The 14,747-nt window shown below is 37.4% G+C and overlaps 1 protein-coding gene across 1 annotated transcript; it reads left to right on the forward strand.

Annotated features, from left to right (window-relative positions):
- The first annotated feature begins 587 nt into the window (after positions 1 to 587).
- Positions 588 to 14,056, forward strand: LOC136801961 (uncharacterized). Its single transcript, XM_067058659.1, has 3 exons — positions 588 to 971; positions 13,145 to 13,303; positions 13,666 to 14,056. Exons 1-3 carry the CDS (start codon positions 669 to 671, stop codon positions 13,963 to 13,965), a joined length of 762 nt encoding a protein of 253 aa, XP_066914760.1. The 5' UTR covers positions 588 to 668; the 3' UTR covers positions 13,966 to 14,056.
- Positions 14,057 to 14,747: the final 691 nt, after the last annotated feature.

Consider the following 14,747-nt stretch of genomic DNA (forward strand, 5'->3'; position numbering starts at 1 on the left):
TTTCAGAATCATAAAAAGGGAAATAAGGAACTGGGTTCGAATTTAGAGTGCGGGTAGATGTTCCACGCATTATACGTGCCGCGACAATCGCCACACATTCGGTCTTGCAAAGAACACTGCCCCCCCCCCCTCCATCGTCGATCGAGTGTCAGACTCGACAGCTCACATCTAAAGAGTTGCGTCGCGATGCTTTGTCCTTCTCCCCAATTTGTATGACCCATTCCAAGATAGAGGGCTTGATACGCCATAATCGGAACCCGAAAAACTTCAAAGTTTAGATCAACCGAACTGTCAATCAGCGGATTACATATCACACGATCAGAGAAATTCTTTCGCCTAATTTAAGTCTATTTTCACCGAATTTTCTAAGTCGTGAGAAATCTCTTCGGAATTATGAGAAACTGAGAGTTAACCTTTGGTAACCATTTTTGTAACTGGTAAAAAGTTGAGTTGTAAAATCGAAGAAATCAATATCAAGTTTCCTCTCACGCGCGCATTTTATCTTTTCGGTTTTCGATAATCTTAAATGCGCATGCGTGGGCGCACAAAAACATCAACAAAAGATTTCAGCGTGTCGACATTTTCTCGGAACGTAAAATCATAACATTTCTCAAAGTTTTGAGTTTTACGTCGAGTTTTCTTTCATATTTCTGAATTTTGCCTTTAAAATGGAGAATTCTACAGCTACCCCTCAACAAGCTGTCCAAGTCAATGCTTCACAGGCACATATAATCCAACAAGGAGGAACAACAACAGCCCCTATCCAAATCTTTGCCCAAGATGGAGGTGGAGCGGGCAAAGCATTTTACATTATCGATCCTTCTCAAGTGACAAACGGTTTACAAATGATATCAAATGCTGATCAAAGATTTGAACTTAACAGTGGAAGCACAACTACAGCTTCTCCACAAACTTTGACTGCTGCTGCTAATGCTGGAGCTCAACAACAGGCAAATCAAGCTACTGTAGTGGTGAGTTTTCGCCATAAATTTGGTACTAAAATCGTGAAAAATGGCGCCGAAAAAACGAAAAACAAAACCTTTATTTTCAGTCTTATTCTGTTTAAAATCTAGTCTGAACTATAAATGTTTTATTCCTAATTGGTTTTGAATTTTGATTGCTAAAATTCAAATTTTTTTGCTGTTTTTATGCTTTCCTTGTGTGCACCAATACTTTTTGAGTGTTTTGTAAATTGGTGTATGGTGATTGGCTGTTGTTTTCCTGAAGGCTCATTGGGTGTTGAAATCAACTAATAGGAAAGCAGCTTTGAGTAGCTAGTTACCAATCAGATTTTCTGTAAACCAAAATGTATGTTTTTGATTTAGTTTGTTGATTCTGTTGGCCTGAATCACTTTAGAGGGTTACTTCTTTCTAGTGAAATCCTTCATTTTTATTAAGAAGTTATTATTTTTTGAAGGTTTTGATTCAAAATGAGCAAAATGGCCACTTTAAGGAATTCTTCAGGTAATGATGTTGTTTCTTACAGACTTGTATGAGCTCTTCCAGAGATAAAGTAGAAAAAATGGATGTGGATGGCCAATATTTTCAGTCATAAGAAGCCCAGCCATAGTAAAATTTGTTTTAAAATGTCTCTAAAATTCTAGATGTTTTTCATTTGAACCATACCTCCTCTGTTAAAGTAAAAGGCTCTTTAGAGTTGAGTGCGGTACCATAAGTTAGTCTAATATTGACATCCCTCGTCTTTCGTCCCTTCTTTAGAGACAGGACTAATATGAAAGCTTGAACCACTGATTGAAAAAAGGATTATTCCTCTCTGATCACTTAGCAAAGAAAAACAGTTTCAACCTTTCTATCAATTTTAGCTAATAAAAAGGTAGCCTGGGAATCCAAGCGTTAAACTTTGTTCACAGTCTAGTTTATGATATATTTTTTTCTATGCTTGTTTAACGCTTGGCGCAGGTAACTCGCCTGCAGGGAGATTTTTCCCTGCAATGCAGGTTCGGCCTGATTGGCCAGCTTTGGGCGTATTAAGGTGGTCGTTAACACTTCTGAGATAGGATCATCTTTTTCGGGTCGATTTTTCAATTTTTGGTTTAAATTAAAGTTTGAACCTTGCTAAACAATATCCTGAAGTTTTATTTCATATAAAGAAGAGGAAAGTCGAAAACTTTAGGTCTTTAGACACGTACCTGAGCAGATTTTGTGGTCCGCCCCAAACGCCCGTCCCGCCGCCCGTCACGAAAATCGCAATATTAGCCCTTCTGGTTCTTGGAGCGACTCCAAATTTTTACTGTCGCTACTTAGAGCCACAAAGAACATTCCCGGAAAATTTTACACCGGTACTGTTAATAGTTCCGGATTTATGACAATCGAAACAAACCCGCCATCTTGAATCTTGTCAAATTTCAAGTGTGGATTATTGTTAAAGGGAATGGCTGTTTCATGGCTTATTTTCTTGTAGTAAGTGATGGTTTGATGCTTCCTTTTTATATAAAGAGCTTCTCAAAACTCCAAGGAACATTTTTACTTGATAAACTTTCTAATTTCCTTCCCATTGGGATCAAATTTCAGCGCCACACAAAATGTGTGACAGGTACGTGTAATTTCTTTTGTTTTCTCTCTCTCTTTTTAATTGTTTAATTCATAATTTATTGTTTAAAACGTCCATAACTTCTTCTTCAAGCTATCTATACACATTTAGTTGGATTTTGATAGTGATATAGTTGATTTTGGTGTATTTCGGGGTTTTCGCAAAAGTGAAAGTGAAAGTGCTCTTTATTAGACTTGAGCGCAGCTTGTATTTCAAGTAATAGGGATAAAAATTTGCTTTGTTACAGTGAGATGTGTTACTTTAACCAATGAAAGGGTTAGGGAATACTTTTCAATCACTTTTCACCAAATTTAAGCTTTTTCGCAAGCAAAAGTAAGGTTCACGCAACTTTTTTGTATGTTTGCGGTAATCTCAGGGTTCTGCGCGACACCATAAATTTGCTGAAATATGCAGAAGAAAATGGCTTTACTTTCTATCTTAAGGTCAAAATTGAATCAGTGCATCAAGTTTAACTGAAATCTGTCAAAATTCCCATATTGAAAGCTTTTTTTTCCTCTCTCTACAGCAAAAAATAGTTTCAGGCCAGTTTACGCAAAACAGCAAAACCGGGGGTTTTCAATCTTGTGGCGGAAGAATCTCAAGATTGGCTGGTCCGATTTACTTGGAATTTTGTACACAGCTTTCTCTTAGTGCAAGGGGTGTTTTGAGTGAAACAGATTTTTAAAAAAATGTTTTGTTGATTTCAAAATTAAAAAAAACAGTTTTTTGCATTTTTACCCCCGGTTTTTGATTTTTTTTTAAAAAATTTTCACTCAAAACACAGTAGGTCAATATTGTAACATAACTGCCAAATATCAAAATCTAACTCCATCTGGTTGTTGAGATTCTTCTGCCACAAGATTTTGATATCTATTTTTTGAAATGACGTCATGACCCCCGTCTTTGAAATTTCTAACATTTTTTTCTATTTTTAGATCAAGATAATAATGAAGTATCATCATACAAAATTTCAACAATATATCATTTATACATTTTGAGATATTTCAATTTGAATATTTTTTGACATTTTCAAAAAGTTTGTTAACGACCACCTTAATTTATGGAAAAAGCCGTCTCTGCAGAAAAAAGGAAAACAAATGAAAATGAAAACATAGATTCATTTAGAAACAAAATGGCTGTTGGCTGGATGTCTAAATACATGTGGCTGATGTTTTGATGTGGTTTTTAGTAGTTTTGAAAGTCTTTAGAGCTTGTTAAAGAGTTTTTATGGTAAGTTAATTATGTGTGTTTGCCTGGGTTTCCAAAGTTCAGAAAGTCTGTCGACAAGGGTTCACACACAGACTGTTTATAACGTTCTGTGCCAGACTAATCTACCTGCACCAAGCTCTTCAATCTTAGAACTTTGTGAGGTGAGGTATTTTTGTTTTTTTCTAAGATTTTGAGCTTGGATTCCCAGGCTAATAAAAGGGTGTCGGAATTAGAAGAGGGATGTTGACATTAAACCAAGTTACGGTACCCAGCTGATGTGGATGATTATGTCCAGACGTTACTAATTGATAAAATTGATTGTCAATTAAAATTGATTGTCGATTAAAATTGATACCATGAGTGGTCCTAAATCCGACAGCCCTGCCTAAATCCCATCCCCCAAATACCATGAGAGGTCCTAAATCCGACACCACTGCCTAATTCCGACCCCGCAAATAACTGTTATGAAAAAAAATTCTATGTTTACAAACATTCCCTCTCTAAGTTGAACGATAAACTATTGCTAGAACTCTCAAAACAAAACATCTAAAAAGATTACTATAATGTTAAGATGTCAATAATTAATGTGATCAAAAACGTGTGAGTTGTAAAAATAATTACCACCTTTATTCTGTATTCTGAATCTATTACTCTTGTTTAACGTTAAACAATTCGGACAATTTTGTAATAAAAAATTATTTTTGAATAAAAGCAATTATTGTTATTTGGTTCAATTGGTTCAGTGTATCAAATTTCTCAGTTTAGTTGACACTTTGGTATCTTCGTTGCGTTACAGCGAAAGGTTTGTTTTTATTTTAGTTTGCAGGCATCGAAATAAGGGATAGAAGAAAGTGTATCGCAATTTTTTGATAAGCATGATTTTGCATCCTAAAATGGATCAATTTTCAATTTTTAGCGTGTAAGTAATCCAAAAACGCAATTTAATTATTAACAACTCATAGAAGTTTGAAAATCCATTTTTCTGTTGTTTTTTTTGACGGACCAACCAAGTCATTCCTTTTTGGATAAAGATCATTCAATAATTGATGAGACAATTGTAATTACTTTTTAATTTTATGCTATTGAATGTTTTGATCTGAAAATAAAAGATGACAAAACATTAAAGAAAAGAATAAACTATCAATATCCTCCATCCCCCTCCAGTTTTCAGTTCCTTTGAAAATTCTATTGGGACTTATGCCCACTGTCCTGTTTCTGCCACATATCTACGTGGTGCCTTACTAACACATCGAGGTCTGGGAGGGGTGGATGAAGGCTCTTCAGATGATTTCTTCGGGGTGCCCATCGATGACGGCACTGCGTCTTTGGGTGTTCCAGGTTGCGTCGCTGGTACACTAACGGGAGGCAGGGGCGAGATGGGCTGTGGAGCAGCTGTAAGAGGTGGAATGACTGGTTCTCTTACAGGTGTAGCAGGCGGTAGAACAATCAGACTTGATGGCAGTGGAGTCGACTGTTGTTGGGGTGGTCTAAATTGTTGCACGGTTCGTCTCTGCAGGTTGGGATCGTCAGGTCTTGGCAGTTTGAGAGTTCTTCTTTGGGAGTGGCGGCAATGGAGGTCCAACAAATGCGTCTCGGTTGGTGATGTCAACAGAGGCTGGTTCGAAACGTCGAAGGTAGCGTCGGTTGCAACGGGTTAGACGATCAGTGTCATCAGCTCTTTGATTGTGCCAGATCGGTCCCATCGTTTGGGGTTGTTACCAGTCTGGTTCTGGATATAGCATCTGTCACCGAGGCGGAGGTCAAGGAGCATGCGAGAGTGGTGGTTCCGCTCTTCAGCAGCATGATGGAATCTGTGACGTAGGGCTTCCTCTTTCTGTTGCCAAGCTGCGCGCCAGATAGGACGGACATGTTCGTTGCTGAATTTATCAAGGCGATTGATGAATGCAAATGCGTCACGGATGGGACGACCAAATACTATCTCCGCAGGTGAAAGTTGACAATCAGGGTCAGGTGTGTTACGCAGTTGCATCATTGCCCTCAAAAAGCGGTCAGTATCAAGCATTCCAGAAGGACCAGTGTTCGAACAAAGCAACCTCTTGGCAGACTTGACCGGAACCTCAGCGTGACCGTTTGATTGGGGATTGTAGACTGATGAGAGTCTGTGTCTGACACCCCAGCGCTCCAAGAAATCTTGAGTCAATCCAGACATGAATTCAGGGCCACCATCACTTGACATTTCCTCTGGTACACCGAATCAGGCAAAGTAGTTTCGTAGACACGTGATGAGTCCTTCAGATCCAGCTTGTGGTGATCCTTTTGGGGCTTGGAAGACATCGCCAACTACGAGGTAGTGCTGTCCAACGCAGTCAAAGAAGTCAGCATAGCTTTGTTCGAATGGAGTTGTTGATGGTGAGGCTGGCGAGGTAGGTAGGGAGTGGGATGGTGCATTACGGATACACTCTTGGCAGGCTTGTCTGCGATGCTCAATGTCATAAGTCATCCCTGGCCAGAAGACGATGGAACGTGTACGCAGACCCATGGTTGATACGGTGGGCGGCATGAAGGGCATCAAGGACTGCAGGTTGTAACGATTGTGGAATAACAACACGATCATTGTAGATGATGACACCATCTGTGATGTGAAGACTGTCACGGTACTGCCAGTAAGATGAAGTAGCGTGGTGGTCACGATAGTTTTCGGGGAAGCTGGCAAGAACAGCTTGGTATACGAGGGCAAGATTCTGATCGTTTTGGGTTTCGGATGACAAGCATTCCAGGTGATCGAGGTGACCTTTTCAGCATCGTTGCGGATGGCAGCAGCCACCATGAACTCGGGCAGCATGTGATCAGGTAACTCCTCCTCATTGGATGGTGATGGGTGGCGAGATGTAGCATCAGGGGCAAGATTGGTCTTCCCTGGGACATGAATGACACCAAAGTACCAGGGCAGGCTCCTTTCTTTCAGGCGAAAAAGTCGTGTGTTGTGAATTTCATCTAAAGTTCTGTCACCATATATTTTAATAAGAGGCTTGTGATCGGTAGCTACAGTCAATACACCGTTTAACAGTCTCGCCATCTCCACCGAGAAGCGGTAGGTAAAAATGCTCACTTTAGTACTGTGGAAGGTTAGAGAAATGTAAACATTGCCTTTTTTTTCTTTCCTTTAAAGAGAATGTTTTAGATGTTTGAACATGACAATTTTATGTATCTCTCCTGAAAATTTCACAAAAATTCATCTAGAGGAAAAGAAGTCATGATTGAAAGGAGTTCTTTACCTACCATTTCTCTGCTGGGTTTTCTTATGAGAACTGGATGTTTACCTACCATTTTTTACGGGGGAGAGTGAAGTTTCCCATGGTTGCCAATATCAAAACAATGGAAAATTGTTCATACGTGTGCGCAGTCGACACTGTTAAACGGTGTATTGATCACAACCTAAGGTGAAGTATTTCGTTTGTTTCAGCCCCCAGGTGATCGCGAGGGCCTCACTTTCAATCTTTCAATTGGTGCGTAGTGTTCCTCAGTTGGCTTGAGGAAACGGGATCCAGCCAAAGTAATACGCCAGCCATCCTGACAGCAGTTTGGCTTGTCGTCTGCACAGTCACAATATTTTTGTTGTAAAAAATAGCCAACGCCACGCTTCGACCAGTCCATGCGGAGACACATAGGTAGGTGGAGGTCGAATATTTCAACACCTGATCGAATAGCTTCAACAATGGCTTTCTTTGACGCTGTGAAGGCACGATCAAGCTCAGGGGTCCATTTGAATGGATGTTTTGGAGAGAGAAATGGACAGAACGGTTCTATGTGTTCACGGAGCTGTGCGTAATTCCCCACCTGGTTGTAGTGCTGATGGGCGTTGGGAAATTCTCTATGGCATTGTAGAATTTTGGGAGTGGTTCTATTCTCTCATCTGAGATGCGGAATCCGGCAAAGTCAACGGCTCTGCCAGCGAATTGAAACTTTTGCGGGTTGAGCACGATTCCTGAACGACCAACTGTTTTGAGGAAGTCGATTGTTTGCCACCAGTGTTCTTCCAGACAGATAAAAAGATTCACTAAAGTCTGTCTCAAAATAATTTGCAGCTGGAGACAAAAATGGCTGTAACTTTTGATAGAATTCGAATCAAGTTGCGATTGTGTGCTCGTTAAAAAGATTTTCGTGAGTGGAATATTATCAAGTAAAAAATTTGAAAAAAAATGAAAAATGAAAATGAAAAATGAAGAAGAAAAAAATCAATTTCTTGTAGAAATGTGGTATAATTACCATTTTCATAGGAGTGATTCTTCAATCTTAGATCATCATCACTGTCAAAAAAAAATTCAAAAATATTCATTCAATCAAAAGATACCTTAAGGGAAGAAATTTTTGCGAGAAGAAATTTTCGCGGAATTTAATTTCGCGAATCAGAGTTTCAAAATGGCAAATTTCGCGGAATTTAATTTCGCGAATGAGCCGATTTCAAAAGTTTCACGGAATTTAATTTCGCGATTAAGAAGAAGTTATCAACTTAAATTAGACTGGAGTCGTTTATAATGCGTGTAATACTAATAATACCAATACTAATAATAATACGGGATTTAGTTTGTATAAACGACTGGAAGAATCCGGTGTTCCAGCCTTATAGATACAGGGGCTAGCTACGCAGAAACTTGCGTAGCGAGAAAATAATTTATCAAGCAACAACAAACTCTCAAAACGAAATAAACTCAAATGAAAAACATTCAATACACAAATCCACACATATTTTTTTTGGCATACCGGATAAGTGGGATGGGGGAACCTGGGAACCTAAAGTGGGAACCTAAATGAACATCTGAAAAGTGGGATGGGGGAACCTAAGTGGGAACCTAAATGAACACCTGAAAAGTGGGATGGGGGAACCTAAGTGGGAACCTAAATGAACACCTGAAAAGTGGGATGGGGGAAACTAAGTGGGAACCTAAATGAAACACCGGAAAATGGGATGGGGGAACCTAAGTGGGAACCTAATGAACACCGGAAAAGTGGGATGGGGGAACCTAAGTGGGAACCTAAATGAACACCGGAAAGTGGGATGGGGGAACCTAAGTGGGAACCTAAATGAACACCGGAAAAGTGGGATGGGGGAACCTAAGTGGGAACCTAAATGAACACCGGAAAAGTGGGATGGGGGAACCTAAGTGGGAACCTAAATGAACACCGGAAAAGTGGGATGGGGGAACCTAAGTGGGAACCTAAGTTGTTTAATTATTAATAGAATTGAAATATTTTTCTTTAAAAACAAATAAATAAGCGAAAAAAATAAGACTTGCTCGATAGCAAGTCTTATCGTAGTTTAAGAAGAATTCCTTTATGTTTAAATAAATAGGTCTATTGAAAATGGCGATTTGTGTTTACTTTTCAAATTTTGAAAAATTTTGAAAAGATGTGCACATATTTTTTACCTGAAAAGTGGGATGGGGGAACCCGGGAACCTAAAGTGGGAACCTAATTTGTTATAATTATTATTTTTCTTTTAAAAAACAAATACATAAAGATAAGAAAGATATTATATGCAAGGAAAGAAAAAAACCTTTTATCATAATAAGAACACCAGTTATTTACTTTTTACATTACGGTTCGCAAACAATAATGTTGAAAATAAAACAAAGGGAATTTATTTATTCAATTAGCTCAAAAAAGCATGTTTATTTATCAGCAGTTTTATAGTGCATCTTTTTGAAAGGTTCTTTTTAGTAAATTGACTTAATTGACTTTAAAACTTTAAACCTTTTTAAACCGTCATATCTTCAAATCTAGAAGGAATTAGAAGTTCGTTCATAGCTCGATGGACAACTTAGAGCCTCTTCTTTCTTTTGCACGGATCTAATTTGCTTGAATACAGAATCTAGTAAAACATTATTTACGATCTAGTTTTTGTTCACTCTTGATGCAATACACATTGTTTTTTATTAGCAGCTCCAATTTTCGGGTCAGGGCTGGGGTCGCTTAGCATTTAACGGATTCTAGCTCGTTTTTCTTTCTGTACCAACCAAACAGTACAGCGTGTGAATACACTTCATTAATTAAAAATGTTTGATAGTAAAATAGAACATATTGCACGGCTTGCCACGTTTCAATACACATAAGCATAGATCCACGGGGGGGCACTCAAGGTAAACGACCTACCGTACGTGCGGCCCTTTTTTCCAAGCTTCCCAAAGTACACTGTAAGGGTGGAAATTAGCAAAAATGAGAATAAGTGCACTCTAAGGGTTTAAAATTTGGTCAAAGCCAGTCCGGCTTTTAGAATTTCATCCGAACAAGTGTCATGTTTTAACACTGGGTAAATTTTGGAACATCAAATATGTCCATCCCTATCAGGGATCTGTTCTAGAACATGTTGACCAAGAAAAAGATCTAGGAGTGATAATCGATAGTGACCTGACCTTTGAAGCCCATATATTCAGTAAAATCAAGAAAGCTAACTCTATCGTTGGCTTGATTAGCAGGAGCTTCGAATTTCTCTCACCAGATATGTTTCGAAAGCTTTTCATTGCATTTGTCAGACCCCATTTGGAATATGCACATGTAGTATGGTCTCCAAGGCTAATCAACCATATCAATGCAATCGAGGGCGTCCAACGAAGAGCTACAAGGCTAGTTAGTTGCTATAGAAACTACTCATACGAAGATCGGCTACGACTCATCAATCTACCTAGCCTAAAGACCAGGCGGCAAGTTGGTGATATGGTGGAAGTTTTCAAGAACCTCCACATTTATGACGAGTCTATAAGATCAGAGAAATTTACTCCTCGAACACGACCACGACGTCAGCATGATTACGAGCTTCAAAGGAACTTTGCTAATGACGGTATGAGAGGCTACCAAAGCAACTCTCTTTTTTACAGAAGTGTGAAACCTTGGAATGATCTAGAAGAAGATATTATTGAAGCACCATCCTTACAAGTCTTCAAAGAGCGTTTGATAAAAGAAAGGGAGAAAAAACTTTATAAAATGTAAAATCAAAAGTTCTGTTTCATAGGAGGTCAATAGACGTGCGAAATATATTGCCATAAAAAAATAAAAAAAAAAAAATTAGGTTCCCACTTAGGTTCCCCCATCCCACTTTTCCGGTGTTCATTTAGGTTCCCACTTAGGTTCCCCCATCCCACTTTTCCGGTGTTCATTTAGGTTCCCACTTAGGTTCCCCCATCCCACTTTTTCCGGTGTTCATTTAGGTTCCCACTTAGGTTCCCCCATCCCACTTTTCCGGTGTTCATTTAGGTTCCCACTTAGGTTCCCCCATCCCACTTTTCAGGTGTTCATTTAGGTTCCCACTTTAGGTTCCCAGGTTCCCCCATCCCACTTATCCGGTATGCCATTTTTTTTCTCAAGAATTATTTTGAGCAGGAAAAAATTATAATTGCAATATTGACACTTTTCTTTTGTTTGGAGTTGATGCACAAAGGTTTCTAGACGACTAAAATTGTTCCATTCATTACTTTTTGCTTTATTTCTACTATGTATAAATTAGTCGTCTAGCTTGCTAGACTAACTTAAATTAACTTTTAACCATCACTGAGTTATTTATATTTGTTTATATTTGATAAGAAATACACGTTATAATGCTTAAAAATCAATTGTGTCCATATTTTTTGGTAATACCTGGTCAAAAACAACAAAATAAAAGAAGAAGAAAAAAAATCGAATTTCGCGGAATTTAGTTTCGCGATTTAACAATTTTGGTGTGTTTCGCGGAATTTAATTTCGCGAATTACACCCAAATTCGCGAAATTAAATTCCGCGAAAATTTCTTCCGCGAAAATTTCTTCTCGCGAAAATTTCTTCCCTTAAGGTATCAAACAAAGTTTATTGCTGGTTGAGTCTATAAACTAGTAAAAAACGAAAAAAAACAGCCTTTTGTCGATTGTAATTACTTTTTAATTTTATGCTATTGAATGTTTTGATCTGAAAATAAAAGATGACAAAACATTAAAGAAAAGAATAAACTATCAATATCCTCCACTTTGGCCTAAAGACAATGCAATTTTAAAAAACGGGGGCACCTAATTGCTGGGGGTTTTGAAATTGTACTTCTGAAAACCCAAAAATAAGATAAATATAGGCTAAAATCAGGCTATTTAGAGCAAAATAAGGGGCCTTCTCATTGACAGCTGAAAATATTCTTAAAATTAATACTTATTTTGTTTCCGGTCCGTTGGCCGGGTGAAAATCTCTACCAAATTATAAAAAAAATTTCTGAGTTTTATACAATTTCCCATTTAAACATTTTCTACACTCAAGTGATCCAGAAACTTTCCCCCATCTTATCGATTTCACTTTTCAAATTTTAAATCAGAATTCCTAATATGAATTATGCTAGGCTTGAAGTGAAGTAGCATCGTCATGTATTCTGTCAAGTGACTGGCTGCCCGCAGGACTTTTTTCATCACTCTGAGGTCCAGAAAGATAAAATCTCTTACAGTCGGTATAAAAACTTTTTTTTTTCTGTTAGCCTAAGGGAAAGTAGGTTTCTGATTCTAACTTTTGATATTGATCTTTGTTTGGCAAAATATTTCCAGGGTGTTGCGTTAACATTAAAAGTAACAAACTTAAATACAGTAGACTCTTAAATTCTGACGTCAGCAGACGTCAGTAAAATTTCCGAAAAAACGTTTGCCTGAAATATGCTGATGACAGCAAAAGAAATTAAATTGGTGTGTTTCAGGCATCAATGCAGGCTCCTTTTTTATGTTATATTGAAAATTTCCATTTTTTTAGTTTTGAAAATTTTATTCATCCACGAAAGAATTTTATTTTTTGCTTTTTTCACATTTATATTTTCCTTGAAAAAAGTAAGGTGTTCGAAAAGTAAGGCTTGTGCAAAAAAAACTATTTCAAGAACTGCGCAAAATTATAAAAGTTAATTGGATTATGGTAGCTCTCTTATTTCAGCATTAAAATTTTAATATCTTTTGCTACTAGATCAGGCACTTGAGATACTACAAGTATTCAATTGTCATGCTAACAAAAACATTATTGAATTTTGCTTAGGTGTTTCATTCAAGTGTGTGGAGTGAGAAAAGGAATTTAAACTAAACAAAGTAGAATCTTTTATGCCATTAAATTTGGTAAGGAGATACCATCGTTTTTTCATAAGATTCTACTTCCTGCCCTGAGATTCGACTAACTTGTCTAGCTGAAAAATGAACTTCGGAAAATTAGACAGTTTCGTCAGTCAGCACAAGATTTTCCTTACCTTGAGAAAAAAATCTTTTCCAATCTTATACCGGTTATCCTGGGGAAAAATCCCTGAAAAGTCTGTATAATCTGAGTAGGGGAAGTTAAATCTTATGCAAAACGAGGGTAGAATCAAAATATGAATAGTGCAATATTTTAACAATTCATCTTGAAACGGTTGGAGTGAAGGAAACATAAATTTACTCATCTCTATTACAGTTAAACGGACAACAAGTGTTGGCGCAAAGAGTTCCAGTTGCTATGGAAGCTTTAGATGAGCCACTATATGTTAACGCCAAACAATACCATCGAATCATTAAACGTCGCCAAGCAAGAGCTAAACTTGAAGCTGAAGGAAAAATACCAAAAACTCGAAAGGTATCAATTATATCTCCTTAAGGATATTCTTTATTTTTTTGATATTATTAGTCTTACATTCTTGTAAATCTTGTTTTGTTTTGAGTGAATAATGATTTATTTCCAAAGGTTATTCCACATACAATATATTTTATTTATGTATATGCAATGGTTTACAACAAATGATTTTATAGAATGTTTTTCATCCTCATAAGGCGATTACTGAGCCCTGTAAGGAGAAATTATCTTGTGAAAGCTTTAGTTTGACATAAAACGTCCTTTCCCTAAGTCTTTTGTCTGTAGATTGTAAAGATGGTCTTCAACTCTACTTGCTATTGAGAGATTTGAAAGATTTTTATTTGATTCATTCTTTTTGTTCGTAGAAATACCTTCACGAATCAAGGCACTTGCACGCCGTCCGTCGTAATCGAAGTATGGGTGGCCGATTTGTCGGTAAACCGAACATGGACCTCGGCGCTGATGAGCCGGTAACACCGCGTGAACAATCGACCCTTTCGAACGTTACTCAACATTCGGTATCAGCTTTGCCCACAGCGACTATGCTACCCAGTCACACAATGATTCAGATTCAAAATAACATTCCTGTCATGTCTAGTACTGTACATAACACTGGTCCGGTACCTATAGTTGTTTCGACTGCATCTGGACTGGCCAGTTCTTGAGATTTGAAATTAATGTAATGTATTTTTTCGCAGTTGTAGTTATCTAGTCAGTTTTCTTGTAAACTGATAGAGTTTAAAACTATCAACCCATGCGTCATCTGAGCTTGGGGTTTGAGTTTTAGTCAACGGAATAATATCATGTCAAATCGGGTCAAATCTTTATCTTTCAGTATTTGTCAAAGTAATGAATTCAGACAAATTTGATGTCATTTGACCATGGTTTCTCGTGACGTATCTTCTCTTTCTGTGCATGGATTAGAACTATTAATAACAGTAAAGAAAATTGCAGATTGCTCCACGATTTTCTAAACGAGACCTAGAGTAATAACGTGTGGCTGAGACATATTTTTTCTCGACTTTTACAAGATGAGGATCTACTTCTTTCTTTGTTTCCAAGTGGAATTATCAGGTAGTTAGGTATCAATCGTACCTAAAAAGTCATTCGTTTAATATTATAATTTATGAAAAAATTAAGAGAATTATTTAGTTTTTGAATCTTAGTAACAAATGAACACATTGAGACATTGTTTGTTTCAGGTGAACTTTTTGTGAATTATTTTTTGTAAATATTGTAAATATTATAAATTTTTAAAGTGCGCCTCTTTTTCATTTTTTTTTGGTTAAGAATTGTTTTAAGATTCAAGTAACTCTCCGTTACAGTTATAATACAGACAAACTGAAAGAAATTTCTACAATCCTCTAATTTTTCGACTTGATTTAAAGCGCATGAAAACTTGATAATAAAAACCCTAGAATAAGCCTTTTAGTCCTAAGTAATGGAT

This window comes from Clytia hemisphaerica, unplaced genomic scaffold, assembly GCF_902728285.1.
Source record: "Clytia hemisphaerica strain Z4C2 unplaced genomic scaffold, Clytia hemisphaerica genome assembly, whole genome shotgun sequence".
Lineage (NCBI taxonomy): Eukaryota > Metazoa > Cnidaria > Hydrozoa > Leptothecata > Clytiidae > Clytia > Clytia hemisphaerica.

Excerpts from the sequence above, each read along its gene's own strand:
- LOC136801961 (XM_067058659.1), top strand. The coding sequence starts at position 669 with ATGGAGAATTCTACAGCTACCCCTCAACAAGCTGTCCAAGTCAATGCT. Across the intron at positions 972-13,144 it reads CAAATCAAGCTACTGTAGTG|TTAAACGGACAACAAGTGTT; the intron begins GTGAGTTTTCGC and ends TCTCTATTACAG. Across the intron at positions 13,304-13,665 it reads AAATACCAAAAACTCGAAAG|AAATACCTTCACGAATCAAG; the intron begins GTATCAATTATA and ends TTTTGTTCGTAG.